The following is a 24,458-nucleotide window of genomic DNA, read 5'->3' on the forward strand; positions in this document are numbered from 1 at the left end:
CCATGTTGTAATTTTAATCGAGTTCATTCAGAGGAATTCAGACACAAAAGATCAAAATTTAACTAGTTGTCGTCGACGGAGAATGCCAAGATGTTTCCTATCACAACACAGGGTACGTATAGATGACCAAACGTCCATGAAATTCCAAATTAACCATTAAAATTTGCTCAAATTTCACCCAGGAAAATCAGTGAATCAGAAAAAAATATTTCTATTTTTAGAAGACGAAAGCGTCGGATCTACAAATTCAACGTCTCTTCATGAAATAAATTTGCCAATCATTTTCATAACACTGAAAGTCTTTGCCCTGCTTCGTGTTCATAACAATTCCAAAAGTTGCAGCATAATTATTTTTCATTTTTGAGGGGAGGATTCAATAAGCTTACAAAATTCAATAAGTTTTAAGAATAGCAACAAACAACAAAACAGGTCGATTTCCGGCCGGGAGAGAGAGTAGTCTGAACAGTGAACTAAAACTAAATTTATATGATTTTAAATATAGACACAGATCACAAAATCTCATGTTTCTATAGACAGTGTACTTGAAAAGCATTTTGGGAATATGCATCAATCTAAAAATAACAGGCCAACAAACCTGGTGCAGTGGACATTATTGTTGTGTTGATTTATAATGAGCATTGATTGGATGTTCATTTTGACCAAATTATAGTCCGTTTTAACAAAGGTATTTCGTCCTTGACCATTTAGATCAAGATATGGACCATTTGAATAAGGTGTTTTGGGATCATTTTGAATAAGGTGTTTTGGGATCATTTTGACTAGGTACTTTGGGACTATTTTGATGAGGAAGTTTGAGACCATAGGGAGTTTGGGACCATTTTGACTAGAGAGTTTTGGACCATTTTAACTAGGGACTTTGGGACCATTTTGATGAGGAAGTTTGAGACCATAGGGAGTTTGGGACCATATTGACTAAGGTTTTTTGGGACCATTTTGACCAGGGAGTTTGGTACCATTTTGACTAGGGGGTTTGGGACCATTTTGACTTGGGAGTTTGAGACCATTATGATTAGGGAGTTGGGGACCATTTTGACTTGGGAGTTCGAGACCATAGGGAGTTTGAGACCAATTTCACTTGGGAGTTTGAGACCATTATTATTAGGGAGTTTGAGACCATTTCGACTAGGGAGTTTGGGGCCTTAGGGAGTTTGGGACCATTTTGACTAGGGAGTTTGGTATTTGTCGAAGGAGTTTGGGACCATTTTGATTTCAGGGAATAGTGTCAATATCCTGTCAGGATCTGCCACATGAAATTCCAGAAAGAGTTGCTGTGTAAGCTAGCAGTCAAAAAGCTGAAAATGTGTTCCAGATATGCCATCTGTACATCTGGCCCACCTGCCCTGCATCACACTAAACTTTTGTGACTCGAATGAATTTTTCTGCCTTTTTTTCAGGTATTTCTCCTTTTCTCAGCCCACAGATGAATGGTAAGTTTCACTGGATAATTGTTCATCCATTAATCACCTTTCTTTGTAGTCCATTATAACCAGTCCTTTTGTGGTAGCACTTTAACCCTGTTTTTAATACCATTCACTCAAGTTACATTTATTTCCTGAAGTTGCCAAAACTAATTTTGGTGTTAGTGAAATCTACTAAAATAGATTGCAAAAAGATATTCTAAAATTATTTACGTGGTTCAGGGATACTGATAGCATCAATTTGCACCATTCCAATTTTCTGTGGTTTTTGCACAAATGAAGGTTCCTCCCTAGATTTGTCTCACAACTCTTCTATTCCTATCCTTATTTGTGATTTTGGTATCAACAACTTTTTCCTTTGCACATTTTCTTAATCTTTTAATCTTTAATCCTTTTTAGAATACAAAAATGACGTGGAAAATAAGAGTTATTAATTAAAAAAATTCAATTTTGGAAAGTAAACCTATCCTGATGAGGATTGCCTTCCCGAAACCCATGTCTGCAGCATAAGATGGGCTCGATGGTCAATTTGAAATAATTGGCCTTTGATATTTAATTGGTTTAAAGATGGGTGTCCTTATTTTTTGAATGTCAAATTAAGCAAACTATTGATTAATTGGTGTTTCTAATGAATTATCATGTATTCTTAATCATATCATTATGTTCTTATTGCATATAATTAAGAGTTTTAACCAATCATAAATGTTCATGTATGTACAGTCTGGATAAACAAAAAAAAGACTTTTTGATCTCTCTTGATCAGTCACTCATTGGAATTCTGCTGGTAATTCTCTTCTAATTTAGCTAATTATGAATTAATTATGGACATGTGAGACAAACTGGTATTTTTCCAAGTCATTAGAACACCTCTACTTTCTATTCATATATTAGCATTTTCATTTTCATCAATGAAAATAAGGGAACCCATCTTTAATTACAGGCATACATGTAGATTAGACACAATTTTTTTTGCAAACATTGATATTCTGTACCCACCTAAACTTAGTCTCAGAACTCAGTTCTCTGTGTTTAAAACCTTGGAACAGATGTGTTGACCAGCATTGTCTTTATTGTTGTTACAGGGCAGCCCGGGCTACAGTTTACTTTCCCACCAATGACTCAACCTGAGCGTGAGTAACTGTTATTTTTTTTTTTTAGATATTAGGGACCGACTCTCAGAAGTACTGGCTGTGGCATCAGATTTTTCTTACCTTGAGGAGGCACCAATTGCTTAGACGACAATCCAACTAGCTACTTGAGAGCAAGTTCATTACCATTTCATTTTGACTGCCTTTTAGCTAGGTAAAGTGTAATTTTTTGAAACATTGTGTTTGATATTTTCAGAGCCTTTAACACCTTCTCAGCTTATGGGAATACAACAAGGTAAGAATTAGGGGGTGAGGATTTGTACAGGGGGTGACCCATTGGATGAATGGTTGCTGTCAAAGACTTTATTCATTCATTCATTTATCCTCATTTATTTTTCATTCATTCATCATGTCTTTCATTTTTCATTCATTTGCGACCATTCGTCCATTCATTCATTTGCTAATGTAATCATCCACTAATTTTTTCTTTCTCTCTTTTTTTCAGCATTACAACCCCCACCAGCGATTCCATCATTGACAGGAACTTATCAACCATTTGCTGGTCCCCCACCCCCCATATCTGCTGCTCCGGAAGGAGACTTTGTGTGTCCCCCTCGCCCTAACCACGGTACCGAGGGACGACCCATTCTGCTACGCGCCAACCATTTTCAAGTACGAATACCGAAGGGCTTCATCCACCACTATGACGTGTCCATTACACCTGATAAGTGTCCCAGAAGAGTCAATAGGTATGTAATTGGGGATGGGTTGTAGCTCATTCATTCAGAGTGTTGCAATCATGACATTTATTAGAACACTAACAGAGCCCCCATGTGCTACAGGGTATGCTTGTTTAAGATCCCTTCACATGCGGAATTGAAAAGAGTTGGCAAATACCACTGTCCTGGCAAATTTACCTCATTGCAGACTGCATGGTGTTGCCTATTTGCATTAGTCTTGATTGGAGTAAAAAACTGTGTAACCATACCAAATTTGTTCTGAACTGAACCTTTGACTTTTGACCCCTATGTTATGACCTTTGACTTTTGACCCCAATGATATTTTGAACCATATTTTCAGGGAAATTATTGAGACCATGGTGCAGTCCTATGGACAGAGGATATTTTCTGGCGTGAAGCCTGTTTTTGACGGCCGTAAAAACCTGTACAGCAGAGAACCATTACCAATAGCTAAAGAAAAGGTAAGACTAGTATGATCAAGACTATGTCTATGAATGTCCAGGCCTAAAAATTCATCGAAAGTTCTACCACAGTTGCATTCTAGTGATAGTATTTTCAACCAATCAAATGTTAATGTCATGCAGTATCTGTGCATTTGTTGATGACATAAAATCCATAAATGGTGCTTGATGGGTGAGTTCTGAGCAGCTTCCGTCTGCTCCAAATTGTAGCCTCGGTCAAACAGTACAGATGCAGATGCGAGACATTAAAATATTTTTCCATCTATTCCTTTCTCCGCCATTTTGAATATTGTCTTTTTTTTCCGGCACATTTTAACGCCATGAATCCCAAGCGTGCAGAACTTGCCATTAGGAGAAATTGGCTAAAAATAGAACACATGCATGACTTGAGTTGGACAAACCACCCTTACAACTGTTAAAGTTGTACATCATGTGGTACGCAAACCACCTCTATAACTGTGTTTCCACTGAGGGAAGAGCCAGTTTTAAACTAGCTTTCATGTGTTTCCAGTGGGCAAATTGCCGAACCATCATGGTTCGGGAACCAAACACATCCCCTTTTTGCTTTCAGCAATTTATCGGGGGGCCTACTGAAACCTAGGTTATAGCCGGCTTTCACTTAACCAGTGGAAATCTAAAAAAGCTAGCTTTGGCAATAGGCGGTGTACTGGTCTTTCCGGTCTGTTGCATTTCTTACTGGTCTAAACAGTAGTCTTGTACATCATGAGTTGTCAATAATGTGCGACTTTGCGATAGAGACTAAAGTCGTTCGGGAACCAGTTAAACTTGGCGTAAACACAACGCGTTTTAATACAGGTGGTTTTAAGTTAGCTTAGAAGTTTACAACTTGACAATTCTCAGTGAAAATGTGGCTTATGACATCATGGCCGATCTCTACTCTCGAGCGCCTCTTTTTCATTTTATTTAATTCCTGTAGGTGGAGCTAGAAGTGACTCTACCAGGTGAAGGTCGTGATCGGGTTTTCACGGTGGCTATCAAATGGGTAGCTCAAGTCAGTTTGTACAACTTAGAAGAAGCTTTAGAAGGACGGCAACAACAGATGCCCATGGACGCCATACAGGCTCTAGATGTTGTCATGAGACACTTACCTAGCATGACGTAAGTTTTAATAATATGTTCTAAGTATGGGACTTATTAACTATGCTATGTGAACTCTCTGAAACAGATTAGGGCAGTGATGGCTCTTGAGTTATATGCTTACCCATGGGCTGAATGTTAGACAGGACCATGTCACTTTGGTGTATTGGACTTAATTCTGAAATCTAGGTGCATAGTGACAGCATGGTTTCCAGTTATCATCAGCCTATTCATGGAAAACAATGTATTATTATTTTGAGATTCATTCATTCATTCATTCCAAATTCATTCACTCACTTACTCATTCATTCATTCCCAATTCATTCACTCACTTACTCATTCATTCATTCCCAATTCATTCACTCACTTAATCACACATTCATTCACTCATTCATTCACTCATTCATTCACTCATTCATTCACTCATTCACTCATTCATTCATTCACTCATTCATTCATCCATTTCTGTATTTCAGCTATACACCAGTGGGTCGTTCATTTTTCTCCCAGCCTAAAGGTTACGATCACCCCCTTGGTGGAGGGCGAGAGGTCTGGTTTGGTTTTCATCAGTCTGTTAGACCCTCACAATGGAAAATGATGCTAAACATTGATGGTAAGTTGATTCAGAATCATAGTCCTTTGATCCCCTGTCAGTGATACAGGGGCTGACATGGAAAAAGTGTCAAGTCGTTCGGATGGGACAATAAACCGAGGTCCCATGTGCTACAGGCTGTGCATGTTGAGTTGTCTTTGCAAAATTTCCATCATTGTGTATTGTATATTTTCTTCCGTTCAATAGTAAAATCAATTTGTCACTAATTGCAAACTAACATGATGTCAGATTTTCATTCTTAAGGTGATATGGATAGCTAAAATTGAAGCTCTATCATCTGATATGTGTGTTTTACTACAAAGTTAGATGTAAACTTCATTTCGTTTCATCTTGTTCCTCGACTAAGACAACTCTCTAAGTAGGGTGTAAAACTCCACTATTTTTGATTTACAGTATCTGCCACAGCGTTTTATAAAGCCCAGCCAGTAATTGAATTCATGTGCGAGGTGTTGGATATCGAGAACACAGCCGACCAGAAACGACCTCTCACTGACTCACAACGAGTCAAATTCACCAAGGAAATCAAAGGTAGGTTGACTGGAGTTGACGTAGGGCTGGGCGATATACTGGTATCACGATAAATACTGGTAGAGGAATTTATATTGATTAAAAAATACTAAAATATCACCATATCGTGATATATGTTAATTATCGTGATATATCATCAAATTTTTGTCCAGATAAGATCTTCTACATAATTTTAACAAGTAACTTAATATTTGAAACAGATGGTTTTTTTTTTTCATGATGTTAAAGACTGGGGTATTTTTAAGAGAAATTTATTGTTTTATGTTACATTTAAAATTTCTAGATCATAATTTTGTTTCGAAAACCAGAAAAAAACAAACTTAAAAAATATCACGATATATACCCATATCGTGATATATTAATGATTGATATTGTGATAACAACTTAACCAATATCACCCAGCCCTAAGTTGAGGTTGTATATATCACAGAGTATCTTAAATTGACGAGTCATCATTTTAACATTCAAACACAGATAATTCTGAACACACATGGATTTGAAGGCTCAAATTTCGACAGTGAGCTGTGAACACTATTACTGATTAGCTTAGCTAAAAAATTCCCGTTTCTGGGACTGAGGTATGATTGGTTAAAATATTGGCAGTGAGCTGTGAACACTATTACTGATTGGCTTAGCTAAAAAATTCAATTTTTTGGGACTAAGTATGATTGGTCAAAATAAATATGGCAGATCTGTCCCTTTTTGTTTTCAAAGACTTGCCTGATGAAATATTTTTGGTATTTTGTTCTCTAGGATTAAAGGTAGAAATCACACATTGTGGTACCATGAAGAGAAAGTACAGAGTTTGTAATGTAACTCGAAGACCTGCTCAAACACAATCGTAAGTTAGGGTAGCTGGGGGAGGGGCTCAGCGATTGGCCTGAGTTTATTCTGCCATTTCCCCCTGTCAGTGGAGCCGCGGAGGATCAGTGAGTTTGATGCTTGCTCGCTAACATGAAGGTCCAGGGCTCAATCCCGGCATAGGTCGAGATAATACCTTCGGATTTTTCAACCCGGTTTCCCCCTGTCAGTGATGTAGGTAAGAGGGGCTGACATGGAAAAAGTGTCGTTTAGAGGAGACAATGAATCGAGGCCCCGTGTGCTACAGGCTGTTCGCTCTAAAGTTCCCTGAACAGTCGTAAATCTCAAGAAATCCAGTTTATCGAAACATTTGATTTTGACAGAAAAATATAATACGAAATTTACTTCATTGCACACTGCATGCCATTTCCCATCTTCATTGACCCATTAAAGAGATTGTAGAAAGGTTTTCTAAATTTTTTATGTGTATCAGGGACACTGATAGCATCAATTTACACCATTCAAATGTTCAAACAGACGACTAAGGGTTTTGCAATTCCATTAAAACCAAGTGTTTGATGACGTCACTAATCACGAAGAACCTAATGTGAAATCAAACACTTAGTTTTAGTAGAATTGCAGGAACCACAGACATCTGATTGAAAATTGTAATGGTGTAAATTGATGCTATCAGTGTCCCTGATACGCATAAAAAAGTTAGAAAACCTTTTAACAATCTCTTTAAAGTTGCATTTCATATATTAAGAGAAATATTTGTGTTTGTTTGTAGATTTCCACTACAGCTAGATTCAGGTCAGACTGTAGAATGTACAGTCGCTAGATACTTCCATGAAAAATACAAAATAAAACTTCAGTAAGTAGCCATTTTTCACAATTAAAGGAATCGTAAAAAGGTTTTCTAAAATTTTTATGTGTATCAGGGACACTGATAGCATCAATTTACACCATTTCAATTTTCAATCAGACGTCTGTGGTTCCTGTAATTCCACTAAAACTAAGTGTTTTATGATGTCACTTATCCCAAAGCGCTTGAATATTATTAGCAACTTTTGTGATAGTGATGTCATTAGTTTTCGTGGAATTGCAGGAACCACAGACATCTGATTGAAAATTAGAATGGTGTAAATTGATGATATCAGTGTCCCTGATACACAAACAAAATTTAGAAAACCTCTTTACAATCAAAAAGTAGTAAATTTGTTTTATGAAATGCAATTAGCTATATTGTTATATTTTTCAAAAATAAATTTGAATTCTTTTTTCACCATTTATTTTCAACTCTTTGTTATGACTTTGATAAAAAAATATTTTGCTCAATGAAATTTTTGATGTCATTTTTCAGATATCCACATTTTCCATGTCTTCAAGTTGGACAAGAACAGAAACATACATATCTTCCTTTAGAGGTACGTGTTTCAGTTTTCCAAAAACTTCACTTAATGATGATTTTTGGAGCCATGGTGGCTCAGTGAGTTAGACACTTGCTCGCTAATCTAAATGTCCAGGGTTCAATCCCAACATAGGTCCAGATGATACCTTCGGATTTTTCAACCTGGTTTCCCCCTGTCGGTGATACAGGTAAGAGGGGCTGACATGGAAAAAGCGTTTAGTTGTTCAGATGTGACAATAAACCGAGGCCCCGTGTGCTACAGGCTGTGCACGTTAAAGATCCCTCGACAGTTGGAAAGCAAAAAATAGTAGGCTAATACAGATGTCCTGGCAAAATTTACCTTATCACACACAATAGGTGTAGAATATCATTCTCTCAGTGGGTGTAAAACTCCATTTCATTTCATAATTCATACACAGAATAACAAGATGCAGAATAGTAGGGTGTAAAACTCCATTCAACTGTCTATTTCAGGTGTGTAATATCGTTGGTGGACAGAGGTGTATCAAAAAACTCACTGACATGCAGACGTCAACTATGATCAAAGTAAGAACCCCCCCACCACTTCGTAAAAAAGGGAGAAGCGAAATAGGTTTTGTTTTCATTTGAAAAAAAATAGCCAGTGCTTTAATGGAATTTGAAATCAGACTTACCCAAGCAGAATTTCCCTCATTGTACACAATATTAAAATTATAATGGTGTTTGTAGGCCACAGCTAGATCTGCACCTGACAGAGAAAAAGAGATCAATAATTTGGTGAGTGTCCATTTTGAAATTCTATATTCATATTGTTTTCTCAAAAAGGGACAGGTGCGCCATTTTTTTCACCAATCGTACCTTAGTCTCAGAAACTGGAATTTTTTAGCTAAGCCAATCAGTAATAGTGTTCATAGCTCACTGTCAAAATTTGAGCCTTCAAATCCATAATGTTCAGAATTATCCGCGTTTGAAAGTTCAAATGACGAGTCGTCTTTTCTTGAGACACTGTGATATATAGAAAAGATATATATAGAAATAGTGAGTAAAATTCCTAGTTTGAGATATTTTTAAAGGAATTATGTGATTTTCGTACATTTCTAGTATTTCTGAAGACTATTTACATATATTCAAGACTCAAATCAACTTCTGAAATGGCGCATCTGTCCCTTTATATGCATAAGTGTTCAGCACTTTCAGAATTTGGAAGATGATATTCCAAATGAACTCAAATCTTTTGGCCCTGACTGCAGTCTTTTTGAAAAATTTGGTGTCAATAGAATTTTCATGAAGTTCGGAAGTTCAATTTGACCTCCCAAGTTCAATGATTTACTGCGAGAGGGAATGTTGGTACTTCTTGAATACCTGATGCCACTCTGAGACTGAGTGTTGGGGTTTTCAATCTGATTATAATAATGCAGATCTCGATGTTTCTCTTTCATGTTTTTTCTGTGGGCAATTCCACTCGTCATCCATGATCTATCATGATTTTTACACATCACGTGTTCAGGGTCATTTAATATTCAACCAATCAAATCCTCTGTTCAAAAAAAAGATTTCATTACTCGATGTGTGGAATTCTGGGAAATTCATTGTAAAACATTGTCTGCCTGCTTTTAATAGTGTTTTTGATTGGTTAGAGTAAATTATGACACTAGTTGATGCTACTGGGCCAGTCTTCTACAGAACACGATTTACAGAATGAACTTGTTGGATCATGGATGGAGTGTGTAGTAACCCGTAGAAAAAATGTGAAACAAAACTGTATAGTCCTTCAAATGAAGTGAGCAGAAGTGAAGTTGTGCCTTTGATTTTATTTTCTTGCCTAATTTATGACTTTTGTCCTGTTTGAATGTCATGAGAGACTGGATGTTCTTGACTGCAGATAAACAGACATGTTTTGATAATTATCTGCCCCTGTCAAAATTTCAAAATTCTGGGATGTGGTGTTTTGAAATTTCCAGAGAAACCCCTGACGAAAGAGCGTCGAACTCTTTGTTTTCAAATTCACACGCACGCGGCGTTGTCACGCCAACTTGTGTATGTATCTGCAGTGTCTGGGTAATGTCTGGTATGTACTAGTCTACTTTCACAACAACCAAACACATTCAAAAAAATTCAAGTACGCCATTTATGACAATCGAAAATCTCGCCATGTCTGACAATAACCTTGTATGCAGCTCTCGGATAAATTGGACTACTTTCAAATATTAGGTCATGTGACAATAGCTTGATTTTCGTCTCCATTATAGGCTCTGACACCCAGACTTTTCCTTTCTATGGAGGATAGAGTCTTCAAGGGAGATAACTAACTTCTAACGAACTAGCCTATATTTTGTTACTTGGACGTAACTTCCATCTGCATACGAGGTTTACGGCTGCATTCCTGAATGCAGGTTTGAAGGTATACGAAATTACGTATGGTTCTTACATGAAAATAACACACATCAATATTGCGGTTCCACTAAACACCATAATGTACTATCAAACATCATATTGCAGGGTTGGGCTAAACACCATAATGTCAACACGTAGTTCACAACCATTTTGAATATCTTTCTTGACTTAATAAGTAGAATTTCGATAAAGGTTTAATATTTCAAATCACAATTAAGGTTTTCGAAATGGCTTCTAATGAGGTCTGAGGTGTAGTTGAAATATTTTAGCCTTTTTAAATAAGTCACAGAAGAGATTCAAAATGGCTGTGAACTATGTTCGTGTGTGTTATTTCCATCCATACGTAGTTTCGTTAAGTTCTGCTTCTGATAAGCTGAGAACCTCTAAAACACATGAAAAAGAGTAGAATAATGCCACTGTCCTGTTGAAATTTTCCCCATTGCACATGGCATAGAGTTTTCAATTTTGATTGACCAATTTGGTATTTGTGTTTGGTTTTTGTGAATAGTAGAGGTGATGGTTTTAAACCTTGTCGACTCTTTACAAAACATCTTTATATCACTTTCCTCCTCCCCCTACCCTGCACGACACCCCACCCCCTTTCTACGCCCTTCACAGCCTTCTTTCAATTCCATTCCTGACTGTCTCCCTTCCTTTCCACAGATCTAAGTTCCTGACATCTTGCTTGAATTATTGTAGTATGCCATCTTTCCCTGTTAGGAACTGCAGTGGTTCACTGAGTTATATGGCATTGGTCGAGATACTAGTAGCCAAACCTTGTTAATCAAGCCTACTAGTAACAAAACCTTGTTAACCTCGCCTACCAGAAGCAAAACCCTGTTAACTACCCCCACCAGTAGCGAAAACCCTGTTTACCATGCCTACCAGTAGTAAAACCCTGTTTATCCCGCCCACCAGTAGTAAATCCCTTTAAACCCCGCCCACCTGTATCAAAACCCTGTTAACCACACCTACAAGTAGTAAATCCCTGTAAACCCCGGCCTACAAGTAGTAAAACCTTGTTAATTCCTCCCACCAGTAGTAAAACTTTGTAAACCCCGCCTACCAGTAGTAAAACCCCATTAACCACTCCATCTAGTAGTAAAACCCACCCACTATCATGTATAAAGATGGGTTGTAAAACCTAAGTAGCAATAACCTGTCCAATACTAGCCACGCCCACCATTACCATTAGTCCCACCCACTATGTATAAAGATGGATTTGTAAAACCTATAAGTATTAATAACCTTCCCCACAAATAGTCCCACCCTCAGTTCTGAATGTCCACCCACATTGTATCAATAATACACTCACTAGAACCATTAGCTCCACCCACCCATGTATAAAGGTTGGTTGTTAAACATGTAGCCACGCCCACCAGTACTATTGGCCCCGCCCACTATGTATAAAGATGTAAAACTTAAGTGTATCGAGCCACGCTTACCAGTACCACTAACCCCTCCCACCAGTTCCTAAGCCCCACCCACTATGTTTAAAGATGGGTTGTAAAACATGAATAACTGTTCACCATCAGGTATCGATTGCCGATTTTAACCACGACCACTATCTACGTACCTTCGGCATCACAGTCTCTTATGACATGGTAGAGGTCAAAGGTCGAGTCCTAACTCCGCCTAAAATCCAGTATGGAGGCCGGGTAGGCATATATTTATACACCTTTCTTTTCATTATCAAAAGCAAACGAAAATTCACATTCGATGTATCGTTGGCTTTTGATGGAATGAAAGGAAATTTTTTGAGGATGGTTTGCAAGATTTAGAATGTGTCATAAAATTGCTAAAATCGTTTGGTTTTTGGGATTTGTATCGGAAAAGCCGTGGCTCCTTGCAAACAAAGTTTAATAAAACTGCTTAAAAAAATAGTTGAAAATTTTCATTGAAATCTCCAAAAAATTCAAAAATTGCATAAAAATTTCGATTTTCAAAACTAACTTAAAAATTTTATTGGCTATTTTAAGTCTTGCAAATTCATCTGATTGTGTTGTTTTATGATTTTTTTGGACCAATCAATAATGTTGGATGCCCGTAATTTTCGCCCCCACCCTCACAGGTTCGTAAAGCAAGTTTTAACGCCGATCAGTACCTCCAAACTTTCGGTATCAGCATATCTCAGCAGATGGTAGAGTGTCATGGTCGCGTTCTTCAGCCTCCTAAATTGCAATATGGCGGAAGGGTAAGAATATACACATTTGCTATTTTTGCTATTATTTGCTACATTGGCAACTTCTTATGTTATGTAAATATTTGCCCAGGTCATGAAAAAAATATCAATATTCAAAGTTTATTTTTTTCTATTATTTGCTATTTTGTGCAAATTGTGATGCTCCTATCTGAAATCAGAATTCTCTTTCATAAAGAATTTGCTATTTTTGCTATTATTTGCAAAATGTCTATGATTGTTCTGTATGTATTGTCATGCTCCCTTGCCAACGAAATGAAATGTATTATTATGCACATTGTGATGCTCCTCATAAAAAATTTGCTATTTTTGCTATTATTTGCAAAAGTGGATGATTCTTATGTATATATTGTCATGCTCCCTTGCCAACGAAACGAAACGGAACGAAACGAAATGTATGATTATGCAAATTGTGATGCTCCTATAGAAAGATTTGGTATTAATTTTTCGTAAAAAATTTGCTATTTTTGCTGTCATTTGCAAAATTTGATGGATTTGCCAACAAAACAAAATGTACGATTATGCAAATTGTGATGCTCTTGGACTAAATGGAAGAAGAATTCTCTGAAATTCTTCAAAAAAAAAATTTGCTATTTTTGCTATTATTTGCAAAATTGCTACATTTGTTGATGTCATTGATGTTGCCTTAAAGTACAATACTTGTCTTCTATGATTCTTAAAATTATTTGCTATTTTTTGCTATTAATTGCAAAATAGGACTTGTCATGCTCCTTTGTCCACAAAATATTAGATCATTCTTATGATTATTTGCTATTTTTTGATATCATTTGCAAAATAGTATTTGCTATATAGGGTCATTATCATTCCTTCAGTGCATGGGTCCATACACCTCATTTACTATTTTTGCTACAAATTCAAATTTTTCAAAATAAAAGTTTTTCTCTCTTCTCTTAAATTAGAAAAAATAAGTTTAATACTAAGATTCTAGAAAAAAAATTAGCTATTTTTACAATTTTCATATATTTTTTAACAGGGATTTCTAATGAGGTTTTCTACATTTTTTTATGTGTATCAGGGACACTGATATCATCAATTTACACCATTCTAATTTTCAATCAGACGTCTGTGGTTCCTGCAATTCCATTAAAACTAAGTGTTTGATGACGTCATTAATTGCGAAAGGACTTACGTGATAAAGCATATTTTGCGATTAGTGACGTCATCAAATACTTAGTTTTAGAGGAATTACAGGAACCACAGACGTCTGATTGAAAATTGGAATGATGTAAATTGATGATATCAGTGTCTCTGATATACATAAAAAATTTTTAGGAAACCTTTTTACAATCTCTTTAAGTACCAGTTATATGTCTTTATGAGCATTCTTTTCCTGTTTCTTCTAAAGCTCACTCCCCCTTTAAGGATTGCCTGTTGATGTTTCCAATATGGTTCCCTTAAAGATGGGTTCCCTTATTTTTATTTATGAAAATGAAAATGCTAATACTTATATGAATAGAAAGTAGAGGTGTTCTAATGACTTGGAATAATACCAGTTTGTCTCACATGTCCATAATTAATTCATAATTAGCTAAATTAGAAGAGAATTACCAGCAGAATTCCAATGAGTGACCTATCAAGAAAGATCAAAAAGTCTTTTTTTGTTTATCCAGACTGTACATACATGGACATTTATGATTGGTTAAAACTCTTAATTATATGCAATAAGAACATAATGATATGATTAAGAATACATGATAATTCATTAGAAACACCAATTAATCAAATACCTTGCTTAATTTAATACTAAGAAATGAGGAAACCATCTTTAAACTCACTATTTCTTATTTTAGACGAAATCTCAAGCAGTGCCCAATCAAGGTGTGTGGGATATGAGAGGTAAACAGTTTTATCAGGGAATTGAAATCCGTGTGTGGGCTATTGCTTGTTTCGCTCCATCAAGAACTGTACGAGAGGATGCCTTAAGGTAAGAAGTCATCGATCTTAAAGGGAAATAGGAAGCCGCAGTGGCTCATGGAGTTAGATGCTTGCTCGCTAACTTGAAGGTCCAGGGTTCAATCCTGGCATAGGTCTAGATATCAGTACCCATTTACAGCTGGGTTGACTGGAATTATTGTGAGTGAAGATGACTTATTCAAGGTCATCGGACTCTCACACGCCGATCGAGATCGGAACCCACATCCACCATTTGCTCGACATAAAGAACTAAGGCTCTAACCAACTGTGCTTCATTCGACCCAGCTGTAAATGGGTACAGATAATCCGGGAAAGATCAATGCCAAGAGACCAGCTGGTCAGAAAAAATCCCCATGAACCTCACATCATCTTGTAAAAAAAAAGTAGTTATTTTTTTTCCTTACGTGACCACCAGTTGTAAAGCATCGTAATGTCTGTTACTTCCAGGAATTTTACATCTCAACTTCAAAGAATATCCAATGACGCCGGAATGCCGATCATGGGTCAGCCATGTTTCTGTAAATATGCTACAGGCCCAGATCAAGTGGAACCAATGTTCCGTTACTTAAAGAACACATATCAAGGACTACAGCTCATAGTGGTTGTTTTACCTGGAAAGACCCCAGTTTACGGTAGGTCCAAACTTCTTATTGGGGGAGCTGGGGTGAATTAGTGAATCACAGAGGGGCTCAGGGAAAACATGATTGCTAGAATCTGGCGTTTGCTGGGAGACTGGATTCATAAGTCTGAATAACCTGAAGGTCCAGGGTTCAATCCTGTCATAGGGCGAGATAATACCTTTGGATTTTTCAACCTGTTTCCCCTGTCAGTGATGCAGGTAAGAGGGGCTGACATGGAAAAAGTGTCTAGTTGTTTGGATACGACAAAAAACCAAGGCCCTGCAAGCTACAGGAAATCGTAAAAAAGAGCAGGCTAATGCCGATATCCTGGCAAAATTTCCCTCATTGTACACTGCATGGTGTTGTCCGTCTTCATTTGCCCACATGGTGCAGAAAAGTAGGATGTAAAAACTCCACTCATTTCATTTCTTTCAACTGAATAACGACCAATAAAAGTTGGAACACCATTGTGGTATCCCTGCAAATTTCCCTCATTGCACACTTCATAACATAGATTTCAATTCAGTATTTATTATTTTCAGCTGAAGTAAAAAGAGTTGGGGACATCTTGTTTGGTCTAGCCACTCAATGTGTTCAGTCTAAAAACGTGAACAAAACCACTCCCCAGACACTGTCCAATCTGTGTTTAAAAATCAACGTTAAGTTAGGAGGTATTAACAGTATCTTGTTACCAAGTATCAGGTATGTCACCTTACACCACTCTACACTTGACTACTTCATTGTGTTTTGAGGGAGTGCTGTAGCACAGGCAGTTAGAGATTTGGAATCTTTACATCAATTGATCCTTAAATGACATTTTTGTGTTTTTGAGGGAGTGCTGTAGCACAGTCAGTTGGAATCTTTACGTGACATCATTTGCTTGGTTACGTCATACAAATGGTGATCGTGGCTTGTTATCTCGGTCGGCTTATTCTAATCAACCCAGCTGTACATGGATAAGGTAGATAATTGCCAAGCTAGGCCAAGGACTAGCTGGGCTGGTAGGATCCTCATTATTCTAGTCAACCCAGCTGTAAATGGGTACAGATAATCTGGGAAAGATCAATACCAAGAGGTTTGACCAAGAACCAGGTGGTAGACAAGATCCTCATTATTCCAGTCAACACAGCTGTAAATGGGTACAGATAATCCAGGAAAGATCAATACCAAGAGGTTTAGTCAAGGACCAGCTGGTAGACAAGATCCTCATTATTCCAGTCAACCCAGCTGTAAATGGGTACAGATAATTCAGGAAAGATCAATACCAAGAGGTTTGGTCAAGGACCAGCTGGTAGACAAGATCCTCATTATTCCAGTCAACACAGCTGTAAATGGGTACAGATAATCTAAAAAAAATATCAGTACCAAGAACCAGCTGGTACACATGATCCTCGAGAACCTAAGTTGTTATCCTTTTGAAATCGTTGCCAAGAGGTTTGACCTTGGAACACCTGGAAGGCAAGATCCTGAAGTTGTCCTTTATAAAGTGGTCTTAGCTTTTCTTTCACTTACTTCGTTACATGGCTCTCCGTTGTCTATTTTTAGACCTCAAGTATTCCGAGAGCCAATCATATTCCTTGGAGCTGACGTGACCCATCCGCCAGCTGGTGATTGTATGAAACCATCCATTGCGGCTGTAAGTATTGGGACTCATTTTGGACTTGTTCATCTCTGGTTTCCCCCGGTCAGTGATGCTGGTAGGAGGAGCTGACTGAAAAAGCTTCAAGTTGTCAAATAGGACAAGGAATGAAGACCCTGTGTGTGCTAAAAGCTTAAAGTTGCCTTAACAGTTGAATATCGAAAAGCTAAATATCCTAGCAGATTTCCCCATTGCACACTTTTGGGCGTCTCAGTTGCAGTTGCCTAATTAAAATGAGGTTGCAATTTCGTTGCTTTTTTTGCTGTAGTTACCTCTCCATTGTAATCTAACAGGTTTTATACCACAGTCCTGTTCTAATGAAAATTATTTTTAACCAATCAAAGCATGTAGGACCTGTTTGATCATCCACTCTTTTGTCTATTACAGGTCGTAGGTTCGATGGATGCCCATCCTAGTCGTTACTCGGCAACCGTCCGAGTTCAGCAGCATCGTCAAGAAGTTATTCCAGAGTTATGTAACATGATTCGAGAATTATTGATCCAGTTTTATAAATCCACCCGTTTCAAACCAACCCGGATTATATTCTACAGGGATGGTGTGAGTGAGGGACAATTCCAAACGGTAAGTCGGATTACCCGTGATTTAAATTTGTCTCCCCTGAATTGAGCCTGTGTTGATTAGCCCACATGATGCAGAAAAGTAGGACGTAAAACTCCATTCAAACCAATTCAATTCCCCTGGATTGAGCATAGTTTGAGATAATACCTTTGGATTTTTCAACCCGGTTTCCCCCCCGTCTGTGATGCAGGTAAGAGAGGCTGACATGGAAAAAGCGTCTAGTCGTTCAGATGGGACAATAAACCAAGGCCCCGTGTGCTACAGGCTGTGCACGTTAAAGATCCCTCGACAGTTGGAAATTGAAAAAGAGTTAACCAATGCAGTTGTCTTAGCAAAATTTCCCTCATTGTACACTGCATGTCGTTGCCGGTCTTCATTAGCCCAATCGGGTACAGAAAAGTAAAATTCGTTTAATTTTTGCGCTGTAATTGAGCGTCTGGTTTAATGAAGAAGGAATTTGAACTCGCTGAACAGGAGCCATGATGACTAATATTCTGTTATTATTTCAGGTATTAAGCAGTGAGTTACGAGCTGTGCGAGAAGCCTGTATGAAATTAGAGGTGGGGTATCAACCAGGCATCACCTTCATTGTGGTGCAGAAACGTCACCACACCCGTCTCTTCTGTGCTGACCGTAAAGACCAAACTGGCCGAAGTGGAAACATCCCCGCCGGCACTACAGTTGATGTTGGTATCACTCACCCCACAGAATTTGATTTTTATCTTTGTAGTCATGCTGGAATCCAGGTACGTCCAAGTTTAGGGAAAGCGTTGAGGGATGGGGCACTAATCCAATGCTTTGTGTGCTACAGGTTGTGCACATAAAAGATCCCTCGACAGTTAGAAATTGATAGAAACTGCTATGGCAAAAATTTCTCTCATTGTACACTATGTGGAGAAGCACTTCAGTTAGGGTCTAACGACAGGCTTCTTGAACATTCGTCAAAATAACCCTTTGACCTAACTCAATAACGTCTGCTTTAACCAATCAAGAAGTGGCATTTTGTGACGCTGTCTTTATCAACTTAGGTCAAAAGGTTAAATTGTCCAAGAGGGCTGTCGTTACACCCTAACTGAAGTGGCTACATTAAAATAAAAGCCAATAAAAAAACGGAATGAAAGTTTGGCCTGATTTTAATTACACTGTAAGTTATCCTGTAAAAATTTCCCCCATTGTGTACTACATTACATTTGTCATCACCTTATTTTTTGTTTGTTTCTAGGGAACTAGTCGCCCTTCACATTATCACGTGTTGTGGGATGATAACCGTTTCACTGCTGATGAACTCCAAATCTTGACCTACCAACTGTGTCATACGTATGTTCGCTGTACTCGCAGCGTGTCCATACCGGCCCCAGCTTATTATGCACATCTCGTTGCCTTCCGAGCTCGATATCATCTGGTGGAGAAAGATCACGACAGGTCAGTATCCTCAACAGCTTCCTTCTAGATCCTCGGTCCTCAACCAGTATTTTGAAAAAGAGCAGGCTTATACCGCTGTCTGCAGAAAAGAGTAGGACTTACAACTTGTGACGTTCAATGATTTTGGTAAAATTTCCCTAATTGCACACCGTCTGGTGTTACCCATCTTCAGAAGCTCAGTAGAATGAATATATACACATTAAGCTGTAGGCTGTGCACATTAAAGACCCCTCTAAAGTTGGGATAAATATTAAATCAATTGCAGACAAACTGTTAGCAATATTATTTTGGTAATTAATTGCAGACAAACTGCATACAGGATTCTCAATCTGATAAGTTATCCTGATACTTGAGAAAAATTTCGATACATTCCAGTTGTTTTGGGTGTTTCTGGGTTTTCTCCATTTTTTGTTTCACTTGCAGATTCCACAAAATTATGTCTTACCTTCTGGGTTTACAAAATCATTTCTATTTTGGTCTAGAGAGTTCACATTATTGAAGACTTTTTTTTTAAAAATTTTTCAGTGGTGAGGGCAGCCGTCATTCAGACAACAGTGAAGATCGTACTCCAGCCTCCATGGCCCGTGCTGTCGCCATTCATCCAGACACAACTAAAGTCATGTACTTCGCCTAACATCTTCCTTGTCACATGATTACCATATTTGGAATTCACTTCCTTATATGGAAATTGCATTCAAATCCATATATGGGCATATCCCAGGTCACATGATTGCCATATTTGGAATGCTTATTCGTGTATGGGCATATCTTGAAGTTTTTAATCTCAAATCATATTAATACCATATTTGGAATCCTTGTCCTTATATGGACATTTATTCAAAAAATCTTTAAAATGGCTTTTGTGCCCCTTGCTATATATGGTACATAAACAGAATTTCCATATTTGGAAATCAAGACCATGTGACCACCATTTTTGGAATCCCAGATCATGTGATCACCATATTTGGAATTCATCCCCTCTATTGCCATATATGGAAGTCATGTGATGTCCAAAATGGCTGTGAATCCTAATTGAATGAAATGAAATCTTAATCATTAAAATTTTATTTATTTTATCTTTTTTTTTTTAATCTTCGCTATTTAATTATCAATTGTGCTAATTATGAGCTAAGCTCAAAATATGTCTGTGGAGAACATGTTCATTCCATTGTTTTAAGATGTTTTTTAAAGCAAATCATGTCAAAATATCAAATGTCCAGTCATTTATTTACTTATTAAGATGATATTTTGGAGGAAATGGTTGCAGAATTATTTCTGTGACAACCAATCGTGTCAAAATATCAAATATTCTGTCATTTATTTACTTATTAAGATGATATTTTGGAGGAAATGGTTGCAGAATTATTTCTGTGACAACCAATCGTGTCAAAATATCAAATATTCTGTCATTTATTTACTTATTCAGATAATATTTTGGAGTAATTGGTTGCAGAATTCATTTGTGACAACCAATCACGTCAAAATATGAAGTATTCAGTCCTTTATTTACTTATTAAGATGATATTTTGGAGGAAATGGTTGCAGAATTATTTCTGTGACAACCAATCATGTCAAAATATCAAATATTCAGTTATTTATTTACTTATTCAGATGATATTTTGGAGGAAATGGTTGCAGAATTCATCTGTGACAACCAATCATGTCAAAAAATCAAATATTCAGTAATTTATTTATTTATTCAGTTGCTTTTTTGGAGGAAATGGTTGCATCTGTGGCAACCAATCATGTCAAAATTTTTATCAATTACTTTTTTAAACGGTCAGTAAATCAATATTTTGGCAGCATTAGTTGTTAAATTTAACTCATGCAACCAATTGTGTCAAAATATATCGCAGTCAGTCAAATGTTTACCATGTTAAGTTGATTTTTAGGCAGAAATGGTTGCTGAAGTCAGCTGTTTTGTTGAATGAAAAATGTCGGACATGTTTTTAAATATTTTATCATGAAATTTTTTCAAATATTTGTTGAATAAAATTAATTTTATGCCTCAAAATGAAATCATCAAAATTTCTCTAGTCCCAGTCTTATCACCTACTATCAGTGTGTCATTGAGTTTTCAACTTTTTGTTTCTTCAAATTCAGTTTTTCAACTCCTTTCTTCAACCTTATACCGTTGTTAAAAAACACCTGAGACCACTTTGAGCTTATGAATTTGAACATTCTGTGCTGACATTGGATATCTGTGTCCTGTAGGGAAGGACAGTTGACAATTTAGAGAGTCCGTTGAGTTTTCTTCAACCAATTTGGCTCTTTTTTTTTCAACATATACGGCTGTTTTGATCCCCCAAAATATTAGTCTGAAATTTACTGACCCCTGCGTGGTCTCTTTTTCTCAATTTTGAAAATGAACTTTCTTACAAACCTGCAAACAAAAGGCAAATTTTTTCAGGTGAAATTCATGTACTGCTTAATCACAAAACGCAACGCCCAAATCTATATTTCATCAGTTTGGACAAATTTGTTTCACCATCAAAATATGGACACCACCCAAAGTGACGTCATATTTTAGCTCGAGATTGGATGACATCACTATTCAATAAACCCTACAAATTAGAAATATCTTCGCTGTGCGTTTGTTTGGTCAGTCAGCCATTTTGGACTAATCAAAACGGACCAGTCAAAAACAAATTGCGTACAAAATACTCAAAATCATTTGCTGCCCATGATTCAAAATTCTCATATTCAAAAAAATTAATCGCGGCTTTTCAAATCTGAGCTCAAAATGTCAAATTTTTTTGTTCAAAATGAATTTAAAATCCAAAAGAAAATGTCTCAAAATTCTTTTCGTAACCAAAAATATCAAAACTAAGGAAATCACCATATTTTGAAATCCCCACCAAAATTCCAGTACTAAAGATTCCCACAGACAATTCCAATTTTTTTTAATTTAATGTCATTTTTGGTGATGGTTTTCGTTAATATGTTATTTTTGAGAGTTCACATAGGAATGATTGTGGAAAAGTTTCTAAATTTTGTATGTGTATCAGAAGGGACTTTGTTAGTGGAATTGCAGGTATCACAGACGTCTGATTGAAAATTGAAATGGTACAAATTGATGCTATCAGTGTCCCTGATACACATAGAAAATTTAGAAAACTTCTTTACAATCCCTTTAATTCATTTTAGTTGAATTGCCAAATCGACATCCTTAGCTAAGCAAAGAAATTTGGGCACATACATGGACTATTCCAAATGTAAACCAGAATAGTCTATTTTATATTTAGGTAATATAAGTGGTAATGAACACAATAAAATCAGACTGGCATGGTTTCTATTACTATTTATTCTACCTTTAAGTAAAATGGACTGCTCCTGTTTAAGCTTATCTTCAGAATGTCAAGCTATTGTGAACTTTGTCTTATACCTTGACTGCAATAGCCACCTTTCTTGTATCTTCTCAATGTCAAGTTATTATGAACTTTGTCTTATACCTTGACTGCAATAGTCACCTTTCTTGTATCACAGAAGTTTGTAAATGAAGCAATTTGATTGGATTATAAGTCTGTTAGGGCATACAATCTAATCAAATCGCTGCATTCTGTGATACAAGAATAGTGGCTATTGCAGTCAAGGTATAAGTCAAGGTTTGTAATATCTTGACATTGTGAAGAAAATTGACATTGCAGTCAAGGTATTACACGTAGTTTGTAATAGCTTGACATTGTGAAGATACAAGAATAGTGGCTATGGCAGTCAAGGTATAAGAGGAAGTTTGTAATTGTGAAGATGCTGAACACAAATTTCTTTGTCTTCTCGAGTTGCCAATGTTTGCAACGGGTAAAATTTCAGTGACGATTTGTATACCAACGCCATTTTATATCTAGAAGTTGCCCAAAGAAAAAAAATGAAGCTTATTTTAATGATAGGAATATTTTATTGTAAATAGTCTATATTTATCCAAAAAATTATCATAAATGTTGTCTTTTAATGGTGGAGAACTTTAAATTTGATTGGTGCTTTTATTTCTCAAGCAACCAATCAAAAGTAAGCCGGGATATCTCCATTTTTATATGCATATTTTAAAACTTTTGAAATTTCCAACTTGATGTGTTGAATTGGGTTTGAACAAACTGCTTGGTATTGTCCAACCAAACTTGCCAAAATATATTGTTCTGTAGAGCTTTAGTCAACTGTGGTTTTACATTTTGGCATATTTGATCTTGCAGGGAAACCAAACCCACCAAAATTTAATGTGTAGTAAACATTTATTGAAAGAGTATTTGATATTTTGGCATATTTCGTTGGAAATTTCAAACAGAAAGTTGAATATATCATATTTTGATTCTAGTTTCATACTTGCCTCAAAGCAATAAATTCTGCTGCTTAGATTTAAGGTACATGGACAGCGAAATCAGCCAAAATATAATGGTTTGATTCCAAAAATTAAGCGACGCATTGAATATTTTGGCTGATTTTGCTGACTAAATTTAGTTATTTTGAAACCTAATAGAATTTTGCTGATCTTGCAATAACTCATGGAATTTTTGATCAAATTTGAACAAAACCCTGCAAAATTCATTATAGATTTAGAAAAAGCTAGTAAATGATTTAATATTTTGGCTTATTTTGCTGCTTATATATATATATATAGAATTAAGGGACCAATTTTTGGAATTTTCGTACAACGATAAAATACAAGCATTTCAGCCTCTTTAAGGGACACTCGTCCCAAAAATTCATTTTTTTGGCATATTTGCATGTGTTAAGTCCCAAAGCATATAGGTTCCTATGCAAATTTTGGAAAATATCCAATTTATGAATTCTAAGCCCCCTTTTTAATCCACGAATAAATTAATATATATGATTTTTGAATCAAATTATGCGAATAATTTTAAATGAATTGAAATATCAAGTTTTAAAGTTGGGTTTCCTTATTTTTTAGTGTCAAATTAAAGATGGGTTTCCTTATTTTTTAGTGTCAAATTAAGCAAACTATTTGATTAATTGGTGTGTCTAATGAATTATCATGTATTCTTAATCATATCATTATGTTCTTATTGCATATAATTAAGAGTTTTAACCAATCATAAATGACCATGTACAGTCTGGATAAACAAAAAAAGACTTTTTGACCTTTCGGTCACTCATTGGAATTCTGCTGGTAATTCTCTTCTAATTTAGCTAATTATGAATTAATTATGGACATGTGAGACAAACTGGTATTTTTCCAAGTCATTAGAACACCTCTACTTTCTATTCATATAAGTATTAGCATTTTCATTTTCTTAATGAAAGTAAGGGAACCCATCTTTAAACTATACTGAAGGTCTTCAGGTGTCTTTGGGTTGAGAAAAATAAAAACATAGGCACATATCATTTCAGAATTTGATTTAAACAACATATAAAAAAGAAGAAACTTTTGTTCCGTTTTTTATTAGCTTTTATTTTTAGTATAACCACTCCAGTTAGGGTCTAACGACAGCCCTCTTAATATGTTCGTCAAATTAACCTAACTCGGTAAAGGTAGCCTCACAAAATGGCAGCACTGGA

At 36.4% G+C, this 24,458-nt stretch overlaps 1 protein-coding gene across 1 annotated transcript; it reads left to right on the forward strand.

The window, feature by feature from the left end:
* Positions 1-24,019, forward strand: LOTGIDRAFT_235802 (hypothetical protein). The gene is made up of 25 exons (XM_009065752.1): positions 1-112; positions 1,416-1,448; positions 2,513-2,569; positions 2,784-2,822; positions 3,033-3,276; positions 3,608-3,728; positions 4,666-4,847; positions 5,303-5,439; positions 5,833-5,967; positions 6,721-6,808; positions 7,559-7,642; positions 8,132-8,195; positions 8,654-8,725; positions 8,888-8,935; positions 12,088-12,210; positions 14,564-14,697; positions 15,135-15,319; positions 15,850-16,009; positions 16,853-16,943; positions 17,334-17,528; positions 18,035-18,271; positions 18,748-18,947; positions 19,473-20,179; positions 20,273-20,592; positions 20,678-24,019. Exons 1-23 carry the CDS (start codon positions 91-93, stop codon positions 19,579-19,581), a joined length of 2,760 nt encoding a protein of 919 aa, XP_009064000.1. The 5' UTR covers positions 1-90; the 3' UTR covers positions 19,582-20,179; positions 20,273-20,592; positions 20,678-24,019.
* The last annotated feature ends 439 nt before the right edge of the window (positions 24,020-24,458 follow it).

The sequence above is a fragment of the Lottia gigantea genome (genome assembly GCF_000327385.1).
Source record: "Lottia gigantea unplaced genomic scaffold LOTGIsca_70, whole genome shotgun sequence".
Taxonomy (NCBI): domain Eukaryota; kingdom Metazoa; phylum Mollusca; class Gastropoda; family Lottiidae; genus Lottia; species Lottia gigantea.

What these genes read in the sequence shown, in the direction of transcription:
- LOTGIDRAFT_235802 (XM_009065752.1), top strand. Translation starts at nt 91, where the DNA reads ATGTTTCCTATCACAACACAGG. An exon ending in ACCAATGACTCAACCTGAGC is followed by an intron (nt 2,570 to 2,783) that starts GTGAGTAACTGT and finishes TGATATTTTCAG; the next exon opens with AGCCTTTAACACCTTCTCAG. An exon ending in TACCAATAGCTAAAGAAAAG is followed by an intron (nt 3,729 to 4,665) that starts GTAAGACTAGTA and finishes TAATTCCTGTAG; the next exon opens with GTGGAGCTAGAAGTGACTCT.